This window comes from Crocodylus porosus, unplaced genomic scaffold (assembly GCF_001723895.1).
Source record: "Crocodylus porosus isolate Cpor-Errol unplaced genomic scaffold, CroPor_comp1, whole genome shotgun sequence".
Lineage (NCBI taxonomy): Eukaryota > Metazoa > Chordata > Crocodylia > Crocodylidae > Crocodylus > Crocodylus porosus.
The window spans coordinates 9,979,717-9,992,800 of record NW_017728913.1 but is presented as its reverse complement, the minus strand read 5'-3'; the positions used below and the strand labels follow the sequence as shown (position 1 = coordinate 9,992,800).

The window sequence follows — 13,084 nt, the reverse complement described above, 5'->3', positions numbered from 1 at the left end:
GATCTTTCTGTAGAGAGATGCATAATTCCCATTTTGCAATGGAGGATCAAGGTACAGAGAGATTCAGCTCTGACTTTTGAGAATGCCTGACACCTCCAATGCCAGTGGGATTCAGTTGGGAGCATTGGATGCTCAGGCCTCTTTGAAATTCAGGTCTTGTGCAGGTTCTCTGGAGTCTTATATCTATCCCAAAGGTACCCCAGAAGTTTTTGTTCACATAATGAGAAGATTTGAGATCAGGTCAACCAGTCAAAATGTCTAGGCCTCTAAGAGAAAGTCTTTTAATAAGAGTTTGCAGCATTCGGGCCTTTTAATATATTTTTCCAACAGTGGCCAGGGAGTCTTTGCAAGTATTGGATACTTGGAAGTTTTAGTCATCTTCCAGATGAATGATGCCTCTAACCAATTTGTTATGGAAACGTGTTGTAGACTCCAGGCCCCATTGAAGTTCCAGGACCAGAACAGGCTGTTGCTGTTGTTACTTCTGTCGCACCAGTGTTGGCACTGCCTGGTCAGGCAAGGACATATAGCCCTAGTCTTGAAAGGTTTGTGAATTATTGAGGAGTCTTATGCAAGTTTTGTTGACGAATGCAAAGTAAGTTAGTTTATTGTTTGAAGTGAGGGTGCTCAAACCCAAAACCACGGCATCTGGTCTTCAGAGCTCCCCACAGTTTGGGACATTTGGTGGTGGGGGAGCAGTGGCATTTAATACTGCCACACATCCCCTGCTGACAAATTTGCAAGGTCCATGAGGCTAGAACCAGACCGGACTGTGGCCTCTCTCCCCGCACAGCTGGATTGAGACCCAATCCTCACCTCATACAGCACATGGGGGCTAGCCCATGCCCCTTCCCCCCCCAACCCTCTTTCCCTCCACCTCTACATGGTCAGATCGGGGCTGGGCCACATCTGAATCCAGCCCACTGACTGAATCCAGCCCACAGATGAACTGGGAACAGTCCATCTGTTCCACAGGGCAGCAAGGTTGGGCACCACTCATTTAAGGATGTGTTTAAACAGAAACCTTCAGATGATTTTACATAGGAAGGCTACATTGTTTTGAACTTCCTATTTGGGCTGTTAGATTCACACCTTTATAAAAATACCTTCCAACTCACTGCTTGCTATATTCCAGATACCGTTGCCTTCAGTTTATCCAAATGATAAGAAAAAAAGAATTTACTCAGTTTGTAGATTTAGGATAGTCTATTCTCTGCCTGTTAAGAGAGAACTTCATTTCATTAGCTTCATCCCATTAGTATTACCATTTTAAAAGAGGCGAGTGTGTGCTGCATTCTGTATCCTGCTAGTTTCTCAGTTTTGTCTCCAGGGAAAACTAACAGCCACTATGATTTTTTTTCCGTGAAATCAAGGACTCTTCTCTTCTTGTGAAATACATAACAGCAACCATGTATGACATGGTTTCCATTCTTTGCTCAAAGGAAAATCTAATTCAGAAGGTTTGCTAATATTAGCATTTGAATATTCCCAAGTTACTTAAAAACATATGGTCTGTGATGTGTGTATATGTAATAAAAGATTCAGAATTTTTATAATTGCTTCTAGCAAGTTCTCTCCAGACCTAGCTTCATAAGAACATAATTCAATGAGTTTTGAATTTCCAGCCACATCCTCAGTTGAATCTCTAGCCACATCCTGCAGTTTAATAATGGAGTGAATCAACAAAGCCTTCCATCAGGCGCTCAAGTATCATCTGCTTAAATCTGTCACAGGGGTAGCCACTGAACGTTCATGTGGGAGTAGGGGAGGAAGAAATTCTCCTTTATAGGACTCGAAGTTTATGTTTACGTGGTGCAATACAGTGCAGTGGAGAGATTATTGAGCCAGCTCAAATTAGTTCTGGAACAGAAAACAGTGTAGTCTTGTTGGTAACACCATTGGGCTTGTTCCTGGACCCTAGGTAAGATCTTTGCCTGGCACAGCGCTGCCCTGTATATGCATGTATTTGCACTGTGTAGATATACCCAGTGACAACAAAACTACTTCATGGCTGCAAAAGTAGTGACCCCTTCTTCCAGGGATGTGCAATGGTACATCAGCTGGCTAAATCTTCTGTTCTTCCAAAAATGCTGGAATGCTGAGAAATTCAAGAAACATTTCAAGAAGAAATTTATGAAGAATTTATTAAGCCAGTGGGTGTCAAAGATATAGCCTACAAACCAGATCTGGCTATATCTTCTGGCCTGCATGGCTCTTGGAAAAACTGGGAGTTCAGGGACAGGGCGTGCAGCCATATTCCAGTATATGGAATGTGTATCAGCCCCTTCCCGTCCCCACACTAGGGAAGTTTATCATTGGCAGAGGGGCAAGCAATGGGTGTGTTAATCTCCATAGCTCTGGAACCTGTAGTGGTTCTGCCCCTGTTGCTCATCCCGCCACTGGAAGTGGGTCTAGACCTGGCCTAGGTTGAGCCCTGAGATTTGGATCTGGTGGAGGAGCACCTCTGCTTTAAGCTATACTTCAGGCTCTATGCAGGTTACAGACCCCTGTGCAAGCTCCTGAAATCCTGACTTGCCAAACAGATTTAGGTCCTACCCTTCTTATTGTCCTTCAACTGTTGCAGGGAAAGTGAGCGTTAGGTAGGAATTTTCAAGTCGGAGGCTTGCAAAACATACTGCGTTAAAAACTGTGTATGTTGGGATAGCAGAGTATTTTCAGCAACATTATGCCATGGAGCACCAAGCTAACTTTTGTTCAGTGTTGTTTCCATTGTGGTCTGCCTCGTGAATCCCCAACCATATTTCTGTTGGGTTTTTTTAGTTGGTTTTGCAGGGGGGTTTAATGTCTGTCATCCAAGTGTTGGTTCGGCACAGTTCTACACAGGCTGAAGTGGTTTCACTGAGGTAAAATTTTAATAGATCTGTGTTTTGTTTTTATAGAGTGGGGTAAACCTTGGTACCTAGAAGGCCCAGATAACCGTCTTGACTTTTTAATGTCCCATCTCTAATTGCTAATTTATTGTTTAAAGTAGGCAGTTGCGTATGTGTGTAGCAGTAACATACCGCATGGCACTAGTGAATCAGCATTTCCAGAACCATTATGTCATTCTTAGATGAACTGAAAGCATTATTTTCAGGATCAAATCAAGAGAAGGTGGCTTCTTTAGAAATGGGTCATTTATACTACCTTTTCCTATTCTCTGTTCCCTGTCTGTTGAGAGCCCCCCTGCCCCTTCACTCTAGCGGAAAAAGCGGCTACTATCTTTTATTTTTTGCCTAAACACAGCGATGCAGAACCATATCATCTGACCTGTGGGGTTCCTGGGGTGGCTGGAAATTCAGGGCATTTTTACACATGCTGGGGGGACACCTTTTAATTAGAGTGATTCTTAGGAGCTGTTCAAATTAAAATACTTGCAGCGTCTCGTGTATTTCTTGCCCTGTGTTTCAAAATGTCAGTGGGGGCGCTCTAACTAAAGCCCCCACGATCATTTTGAAATGTGGGGTTGCTGAATACACGAGATGCTGCAGCACGCTGGAGTGTTCTGATTTGAACGTGTCGGAGCACATGTATAGGTGCTGTCAGGGACAGGGCCCGCAGCTGAAGTCCAGTATCTAGAGTCCTGTTGGGGATGTGTATTGGTAGCAGAGGGAAAAGCAATGGATTGCATTACATTGCCTCTTCATTATGTACTAACAATAACAGCTTCAGAAAAGTAGCAGCCTCCTTCCTTTGCAGTGTTACCCTATTTGTCTTTAGTGTTGAATGAAGGTGGTGTAGGTAAAAAAATCTCTCTCTCCCCTTAACCAGTAGAAGCAAAAGGAAATATATAGGCTCCTTGGGTGCATCCTACCTCATTGCCTACTTGAAGAATATACACAACAAAATATGCTAGCAAAGGGAGGCTATAAAATTGTTTTATTAGCAGACATGGAAAAGCCAGGCTCAAGAAAATGTGAGCAGTGGAAATTGTATGAAAAGATTATGAAAGAAAAATGATAGAAATCCATTGATATTAGTGTTGTGAAGGGTGCCTTGCAGATTAATTTACTGGTGTTGAGAAGCCCTGAGTGAGTGTATTAGCAATTCTCTGTTCACACTTTCATGAATCATGCTCGAACCATGCCCAATTGTTGTTAAACAACATAAAAAATTCATACACTGTCAGTCCCATTACACAAGGCAGCATAGTAGTTTACGCAGTCAATTTCTGCTACTAACACAGCACTTGGGAAGGGAATGACACAAACAAGGTAATGAGGTTTAAACTAATTATGAGGTGGCAACTGTATAATTGAGCAAAAGATAATGAGTGGAAAACTAAGGTTCTCAGAAATGTTTTTCATAGCCTCATGATGAGTGCTGTGTAGATGAAGATTTGATAATGGCCTTTCTCAGGAATTATCTGTGTAGAGCAATAACTTTGAACAGCATTGAGTATTGGTAGAAGGAGTAGCAAGAGAAAAATAAGTAACTATTGTAATTTCAGAATGTAGTGCCGTACAAAGGTACCCAGCTATCTGAGATACCAGAAGTATAGCCACTTCCTCAGAGAGCTCCATGTGGGCCAGTATATCTCTGCTAAGAAATAAAGTAAAATCTTCAGGTAGAGGGTCATGATAGTGCAGCTGTACCAGAGCGTGCCATGTAGACAGATCCCCAAAGAACTTTGCATTAGAAGTATAGGCATGTGTCTAACGCATTTTCAGCCGTCTCATTTGATTTTACTGTAAGCAGTTGATCCTCTAGATCGTGGTGTACATGTAAGAGGTCTGGTCAGGTGCCTGAGGAATCCAAAAGTGACACAGCTTGTTACATGTTTCACAGATCCATGTGTTGTCTAAGTTGGACTCCAAGTTTACAGCATGCTGCTTCCTTCTTTCTCGGTTTGTTTCCATCCTCTGGATCAAAGCCGCTTCATGTTGAGCTGAATCCAGTGCCAGATGTTCCCTCCAGATTGGATGGGATTTTGTGCACTCCTCCTAGCTTTCTTTGTTGATGTTGAATGACTTAATATCATTTTTGCGCATGTCGTGGTATCGCCGTAAAGGGCAGCCTAGCTTTCTAGAGCTATCTCGAATCTTGCTATACAAAATATTTTGGGGAATATGGTCTCCTCCCATTCTGCTGACATGGCTGAGCCTTTGCAACCTCCTTTCTTTGGTAATGGCTTCTAAGTGCATCAGTCCCGGGGTAAACACACATGTATAGTGAGATCACTAGCGGACTGATCTCACTGTACATACACCTGTACAAGACTGAGTTTGCAGATGTATGTAGCTTTGGAAATTCCTTCTTGGCATCTGCCAACAAAATGCCCATATACAAAAATAGCTCAATAGAGCTATAATAGAAATGTCAGAATTTTAAAATTAGAACTAGTCATTTTTAATTAGACTGCTTCTAGGAAAGCCCAGCATTTTCCATTTTTGGAATCTTCATTTTAATCTCCAAACAGCAAATATCTAAAGTTTCTTGGTGAACTGCCTCAGGATGTATTGTTTAAAAGGCAGGCAGCCCTCATATTATCTCTTTAATAAAGTAAATGATAAAAATTTAATTTAAATTATTTTAGACATCCTATTTGGGCAGTGTGGATTTCTCTTAGTTTTGTTTTGCCATTTCCTGCCTTCAGTGATCAGATGAAACTGGAGAATTTAAAGGGACCCTTCAGTACATTTGATACCAGATAATGTCCCATTAAACCACACATCTCAAATGGCTGCCTGAGATCAGTGTTCATTTGCATGGGCTCTTATATGAAAAGTGGATAGGTGTTATGGCCAGAACACTCTCTGATTTCCATCTTATTCATTTATGGTGCAGTAAGTGTAGGCATCTCAATGCATCAAGATAGGTACCAAAAAAGTAAAAAAAAAAAATTCTAGTTGATGGTAGTAGAGAGTGATGCAAAATGAATTCTTCTTCTCCAAACAAAGGTAATGAGAGTAAGTAGTTGTCCGTTTTATTTGTGTCAGTGTATTGCTGTGTCTGCTTTCTGTGTGGTATCTGAACCTCTCATGTACATTAATTTATTAAAGCCTTTAATTTCTCTGAAGTGTGGCAAAATACTACCTTAATTTTACGCATGGATAGTAATGCTAACTATTTTCCCTAGGCTCAGACAAAAACATATGAGAGATAGATGGAGCTAGAATATACATGGGGCTGTTAATTCTGTGTCTTACCCACAAAACCATCTCATAGGATGATGATCTATAGGAAGGCTAACAATCCTCAAAGTTTGAATTAGACAGTGAATTAAAGAAATGACAGAGGGCACCAAAAACATTTTGTAAGCCTAACAGTTAAAATGCATTCGTGTTTTCCGTAGTTCTTTCATCTGCTGTGGTACTGATCTAGTTTTTGCAAGGTTTTGTAGAACAAAACTCTTTTTCTCTCTTACATGTATTCATAACTGTGTGTGCATACTGGAAACATGTTTCCCTAAAGCAATACTGTCTTCTTCAAACCCCTGTTATTCAGTGGTGTACTTGCTCTTGCTTAGTAACTTAGATAATCCTGGGAGGCATCTGAAACATGGTTTAAGTTTACTTAGCTTTGAATAATTTGTCAGAACAGATGCACAAAAAATACATTATTCACAAAGAGCTGAGTGCTCGCTTTTCATTAGCTCTGTATTTGCTTTTACTGGATACTTAGATTTTGTTGATTTCTCTTGGGCATGAAATATACATGTCTTTAATAATGAATGTGGTGTCTGTTGAGGCTTGTATTTAACAAAGACTTACTAAGTTGTGGTTTTTTTCATTAGATCCCTTTCAGTTGCCCTGCAAAAATGAGCCTGCAAAGGAACAGACAGTTCAACCAGCCGTAGCCCGGAAGCCTACCGTTATTCGAATCCCAGCAAAACCAGGGAAATGTAAGTACTTCAAACCTAATTTCTCCTCTTAAATTTTCAAAAAAACTCGCATCAAGAAATTGTCTTCTTAGAACCAGGGTAGACATGCTGAATTGCCTACAGCTAGAGAAGTTTTAGAGAAATTTCAGCTGAGTTGACTGTCATTCTAACACCAACTGACTACTATTTTTTAACTTCCAGTGGTGAGCAGATACATAGTGCTAAGCGCTGTTATTACACTGTATTTTAACACAGTTTGCTAGGAGGATGTAAACATGATTTTACTAGCCTACTATTGATGACAACAAGGATTTTTTGGAAGTGAAATCAACAGCTATTCAAATATTGGCCTTTTGCTCCTGTTTGTTAAGCCAGTAAAGGTGCACCACAAAAAATCTGGTAGCTGCAGCCATGTTTGTCATGGTCCCATCTGCAGCTTCTTGACTGCTAACCAAAATGCTTGACTCTCTTCCAAACCTGAACACTGAGAGCTGGCACTAATTAGCTGCCGCGATCCTGGAAAGTGATACAAGAGGGGCTTGATTAGTCCTTGTATTTAAAATATTCACATGTAGGCTTCAATACATATTTTCCTAAATTCACGTTTAGATGAGTAAACCACAGGACTTTTTCTCCCAAATTGGGGAAATCCTCGCTTCCCTAATAGCTCAGAACTCGAGGCGAAAAAGAGAAACGATGCAAGAGGAAATTAGAAAACCATTTAAAAAAACCATATTCCTCTGCACTAGACGTGTAATCAAACTATCCCGACTGTTCTTGAGGTTTGTAAGGAGATATTTTCTTTTGAGGGGAGAACTGAGATAGGAGGAGGAAGTGTGTTGTGGTATATTTCTGTTTTTGTTTGCTTGCATACAAATTGTTAGAAAAGCATAGAGGAATCCAAATAAATCCAATAATCCAAAATATTTAGTAAAACACATATTTAATCTGATTGTGCTCTTCCATTCAAAGCTCAATACTGATCAGCAGGTTTGGAGGCAGGACGAACTTTTTCCTCTAGATTAGGTCAGATTTGGAAAGGACTTTTAAGGCTATTTTTGTCTTCTTCTGTAGTCCTTTCTCTAGGTTCTTCTGATGACAGATTAACCAACTACAGTGGCAGGGGATTGTAAATAACATGGTTTCACCTGCTTTTCTGTGGCATGTTATTTTATAGAGCAGTGGTTTTCAACTTTTCATTTGTGGAAGCCTAAAAAATTTTGAATAGAGCAGTATTGCCAACCCCACCATGCCAAAAATCATGAGAGACATCCTTAAAAAAATCAAGAGATTGGCACGTAAATCATGCCATGCTATCTTAAATATGTGGGGGGTGTTATATGTGAAGGTGTTGGGGGCTGTGTGTGTGTGTAGGGGGAGGGAGGTTAGAGCCAGGAGAGGAGGATCCCCACACACCCTGGTAGGATGTGGGATACTATGGGTCGAGTGAGAAGCAGCAGCAGGACTGGGTGGGCTCTGGATTGGGAGTGAGGAGCAGAGACACAGACACACAGAGACACAGACAGCACCCAGCTGGTAAGTGGATGGAAAGCAGCGAGCAGGGAGAGGGAAAAGACGTTGTTGGGGGGCAGATCAAGGCCCCCATGGTGAGAGAAGGATTGAGGCAGGAGCAGGGGTGAATGGGGCCTTAGGGCCAGGGTGCGGGGCAGGGGCACAGCCCCCCACAGAAGTACACACCCCTGGGGGGGGTATGGAGGCCGGCACATGCCCCCCGTGGGGCAGAGGCGGGCTGCCTGCTGCAGGATGGGGCTCTGTGCTCTGCTGTCTTGCCCCAGGAGCTTAGCTGCGCAATGCCATTGCCACCTGCTGGGCTGGCAGGGGACGTGGGGAGCGCTGGCCACACAGCACATCCCCTGCACCCCCAGTGGCAGGAGGCATACTGGGGTCATGCAGCTGAGCTCCTGGAGCAAGGCAGCAGAGATCAGAAACCAGTCTCAGCCTGTCTCCAGCTCCCCTCCATGCCTCTAGATGAGCCCACCCACACCAGCTCCAGGGCTCCATTCATCCCAGCCCCTGCTCCTGGCCCACTCTGTTATTTTAACTTTGAAATCCCAAGTCTCACAATGGTTTTGCAACAGTTAGCATTGCTGATGGAGGTGCAGACCCCTTTGGAAATTTTGAATGGAGGTGCAGACCTTTTTGAATTGTAGGTGTGGGTATTCATGTACTTTTGATTGAACATAGTCATCTTTTACAGACCCCTTAAACATAGTATGTGGACCCCAGGTTGAAAGTCCTGTTATATGGTACTTGTCATTTCAGCTATTTTGTTTTCTGGTTGTGTGTGAGTGAGGGTTTAAAGTAGCAATTTTGGTGATTCAGAGACTGGGATCAGTGATCTAGGAAGCTCCTTCTAGTCATATGTAAATCTACGAGGAAAAACACCTTCTTACTTAGATTTGGATGGATATGCTAAACTTTTTGGTTTGCAAGGCCTTGTATACTGTCACCTATAGGAAATAGTCTAATGGGAGTGGCCAGTCACGTTCTGTATAGGAAAGCTGTCCCATTTTAAGAGCCAGATTCTAAGTGCACCTGTTTGGACTCCTCTAAACCAGGAAACCCAAGATGGATGGGTATCCTGATTGCTGCTCTTAAGATTAAGATGGAGGTGTTTTACAAAATTAGGTGTGTTTAGGGTTACCATACATACAGGTTTTCCTGGACATGTCCCCTTTTTGACCCCATCCTCGTGTCCAGGCAGGTTTTTAAAATGGGAGCAAATGTCCGGGTTTTTGCTTTGCCTCTGCTTTTCCCGGGCACAGGCAGCTTGGATGCTTGGGTCTGGGAGCAGCAGGCAAGGTGATTAGCTGTCAGGGCTCACATGCTCTGCGTGTGGGCCCTGACAAGTAAGATAGAGAGAGAACAAATGCAGGTGTTTGCATGCACAGGAGCTGCGTGGGCAGCAGGGCTGTGGGAACAAGGGACTCTGGGTCAGGAGTGAGGGGCAGTGGCAGCACTGGGGGGGCAGGGGGGCTGCAGGTCAGGAGTGAGAGGTACTAGCAGGGCTGAGGGTACAGGGGCTTAAGAGTGAGGGGCAGAGGCAGGGCACAGGCATATCACTACGCTGCCTCCCACAATCATATACCCACCAGCTCCTCCCCCTCCCCCTGACAGGTATCCTCTTTTTTGATCCTGGAAATACAGTAATCCTAATGTTCATGTTTTCCAGGGGACTGAAGCACAGTGGAATAAGCCTTTCAGTGCCTACATATACTTAGGTGCCTAATAGGTAGAATGAGATCAGGCCTTCATTTTCTTCCTTTAATTTAATAATCATGCCCAGGCAGACTTAAAAAAAAAATGAATTCCCTTTTGCCCTGCCAAACAAATAATGAATAATCTCTTGCTGCTCTCTAGTGGCAATGGACTTTCCCTCAAGGGGCTGTCAGTTGCACTGTACTGAACTACTGTTGGCAGACAGATGTGATGGGTTACTTCATAGGAGACTGCAACTAGGAGAGATTTGGAGTCCAAGCGGAAGAACTGGGGTTCCCAGGAAGCAGAATAAACTGTGAAGCTATGGGGTCCCTCAGTGGATCTGACTGCCTTGGCTAAAAACAGAAATCAGATTTCTTTTGAGACCAAGCCTTTTTTTCCTGGGATCTTACAGGCATACAAGCCCATTGTCCCACTTTAAGTACCAATGAAGTATCCAAGATAATGCTGCCCCCCATCCCTCTTCCACCTCTACCCAGTTCCTCCAGTTAGGGGCATATTCGAGTTGAGTTAATTCCCATTCAGGCTGCAGGTGTAAACCATAAAAACAGGGTTGATCAAAGTCTGATTGTCCCAGGCCTTGATTCTCATCAAGGAGAGGTGGGAGCACAGCTTGCATGGCAGTTAACTTGAATTAGCCAAATTGCCGTGGGGGGAAAGTACTATTTTGTACTTCCTAGGTACTCAAAGTGAGACTGTGGGATTGTATAGCTGTAGGAACTTGGGATAAAAGGTTTTGTCCCAGGAGAAATCCAGCATCTGTTTTTAGCCTATATGACTGTCCCTTGGCTGCTTTGATGCAAGTCAAAGGTGGGCCAGTAAGACCTGGGATACACCTAGCATCTGTTTTTACCCTTTGTTGTCATACTGAAACCTTTGCAGAAACCTGGGCTCTTAGATTTAAAATAGACAACCAACTTGATTCAGGGATGTATTTGGTAGCGGTGTTGGTCTGAGACACAAAGAAATGCAAAACTCTAGAACTCTTGGTTCAGAGATAATACCAACTAAGAAATTGCAAAAAGTATCTTTTTCTGCAAGCTTTCAGGCGCACACCCTCAGGCTCAGGGAAAATTAAAGATGGTAAAAAGTTCCTATACATAGAAAATAAACTTCCATTTTTGTACAGAGAAAACTGAAGGTGGAAGTCTATTCGTCTGGGTCCATGAGGATGTCTTTGTGAGTTGCTCTTTGATGTACAGATAAGGCAGGATTCTTTCCCTGGTGGTGTCAAATGGCTGGAAGGCAGGGAGGTGCAGAAATTGTTCTTGTTGTTCAGCATTGAGTTTTAATCCAAAATCGGCTAAAATTTGGCATCTTCCATGTTTCAGGGATGTATTTGGTAGCTGTGTTGGTCTGAGACAAAAAGAAATGCAAAACTCTAGAACTCAGGGAAAATTAAAGATGGTAAAAAGTCCCCATAGGTAGGAAATAAACGTCATGGAAGATGCCAAATTTTAGCCAATTTTGGATTGAAACCTTTTATCATCTTTAATTTTCCCTGAGCCTGAGGAAGGGCATGCGTGCCGGAAAGCTTGCAGAAAAAGATTTTTTGGAGGGGATTTGTTAGTTGGTCTAATAAAAGGAATCACCTCTGAACCTGATTCGCATTTGATTCCTCGCAGACTTTACAGACTGACAAGCCCATTGTCCCACATTAAGTATCTGTGAATTATTTGAACTAATGCTTTGCTTCAGAACAATCACCGCTAATTTGACTTAATTGCCATTTAAGTCCAGTTTGTAAAGGGCTGTGTCAAGTCATATATCCCAGCCTAAACAATGCTGCATTAAACCTGTCATCTGTTTTTAGCTTTAGCTGGACAAAAGGCCTTGCCCACATGAGAGGAAACCCAGGAGAGCCCACAAGAAAGGATGAAGTGTCACAATAAAAATGGTGTTCCTGCCTACCTTCCTTTGGAGAGAGAGAAAGGGACCCTGAAGGGAACTCATTAACACAGCCCCAAAAGCAAACAGCACTGTCAGACAGAGCATGGTGCCCGTACACTTAGGAATTTACTGTGTCAGTACCACCTGCCAGCAGCCCCTGGCCATGGAGTTGCTCGTGAGCTCCAGCTAAGAGTTTGAGCTGTTCCTCAAATTTTGAAAATGGAAAAAGTACAGACTGGGAATAACACCCTGCTTTTGAGTATTGAACTGTTAGGATTGGCAATATTGTTTCTGTAAAGGACAGATGGAGAAATTAGGCCATTTGTATATTTGGATTTTAAGTGTTGTATAAAAATAAATCTCTAATGCCCTTTTTAAGTCAATGAGGTATGCTAAGAGGAGATTTCTCTCAGTGTTTGCCCAGGCACTGCTACTCAAGCTATGAATTTGCCTTTGTGGGGGGAGGGGAGTTTGTTTTTGCTTTTAAATTTCAATTTTAATTTCCAGATTTTTGGGTTGATTCTGTATGACAAAACAAGTGACATTCATCTCCTCCTTCCTCCAGCCCAACTCCCTTCCCCAAACTAATGTAGTCTCCTGAATGCAATGAGCAGCTGATTCACAGAATAAAACTGTAGATCCCGTTCGCTGTTAAAAGATTATCAAAATTGTAGACTATTGCCCACACTGAATGAGCATTTTATGGTGTTCTGATCATAGAATGCACACCTATTGGGTTTGAAGCATATCAGAAGTTTGCTGTATGATTGTATCATATGAATATACCAAAAAAATCTGTAAAATAGTTTGAAAAAGAGCCCCCTGTGTAGACATGTTATGAGTAAAAATGGTGGTAGAACTTGCCCAAGCACTTTGCAGATCTCAGCAACAGAGAGCATTTAATGTAATAGTAATGGTACATAATCATTTAATCCTCAGTGTTCTTTAATGATGGGCTGTGGATGAGCAAGCGCCTCACTTTGTAATAACAGGACCCATACTGGTGCCTCCCAGTATTCTCTGCTTCCCCTCCTTCCCGCAGCTATTCTCCAGCCTGATGGATGCCTTAGCTCAGGGGTGGGCAATTATTTTGGTTGGAGGGCCACTTAAGGAGTTTTGGGTGAGCCGTTG

The 13,084-nt window shown here is 42.7% G+C and overlaps 1 protein-coding gene across 7 annotated transcripts in view; it reads left to right on the top strand.

The window, feature by feature from the left end:
* The window catches only part of SH3D19 (SH3 domain containing 19), a 138,188-nt gene that overhangs the window by 95,063 nt on the left and 30,041 nt on the right, over positions 1-13,084 (top strand). For all 7 annotated transcript variants that reach the window (XM_019534467.1, XM_019534466.1, XM_019534465.1 and 4 more), the window contains one exon: positions 6,737-6,844. In XM_019534467.1, the coding sequence (XP_019390012.1) occupies positions 6,737-6,844 (108 nt within the window). The remainder of the gene's footprint in view (positions 1-6,736; positions 6,845-13,084) is intronic.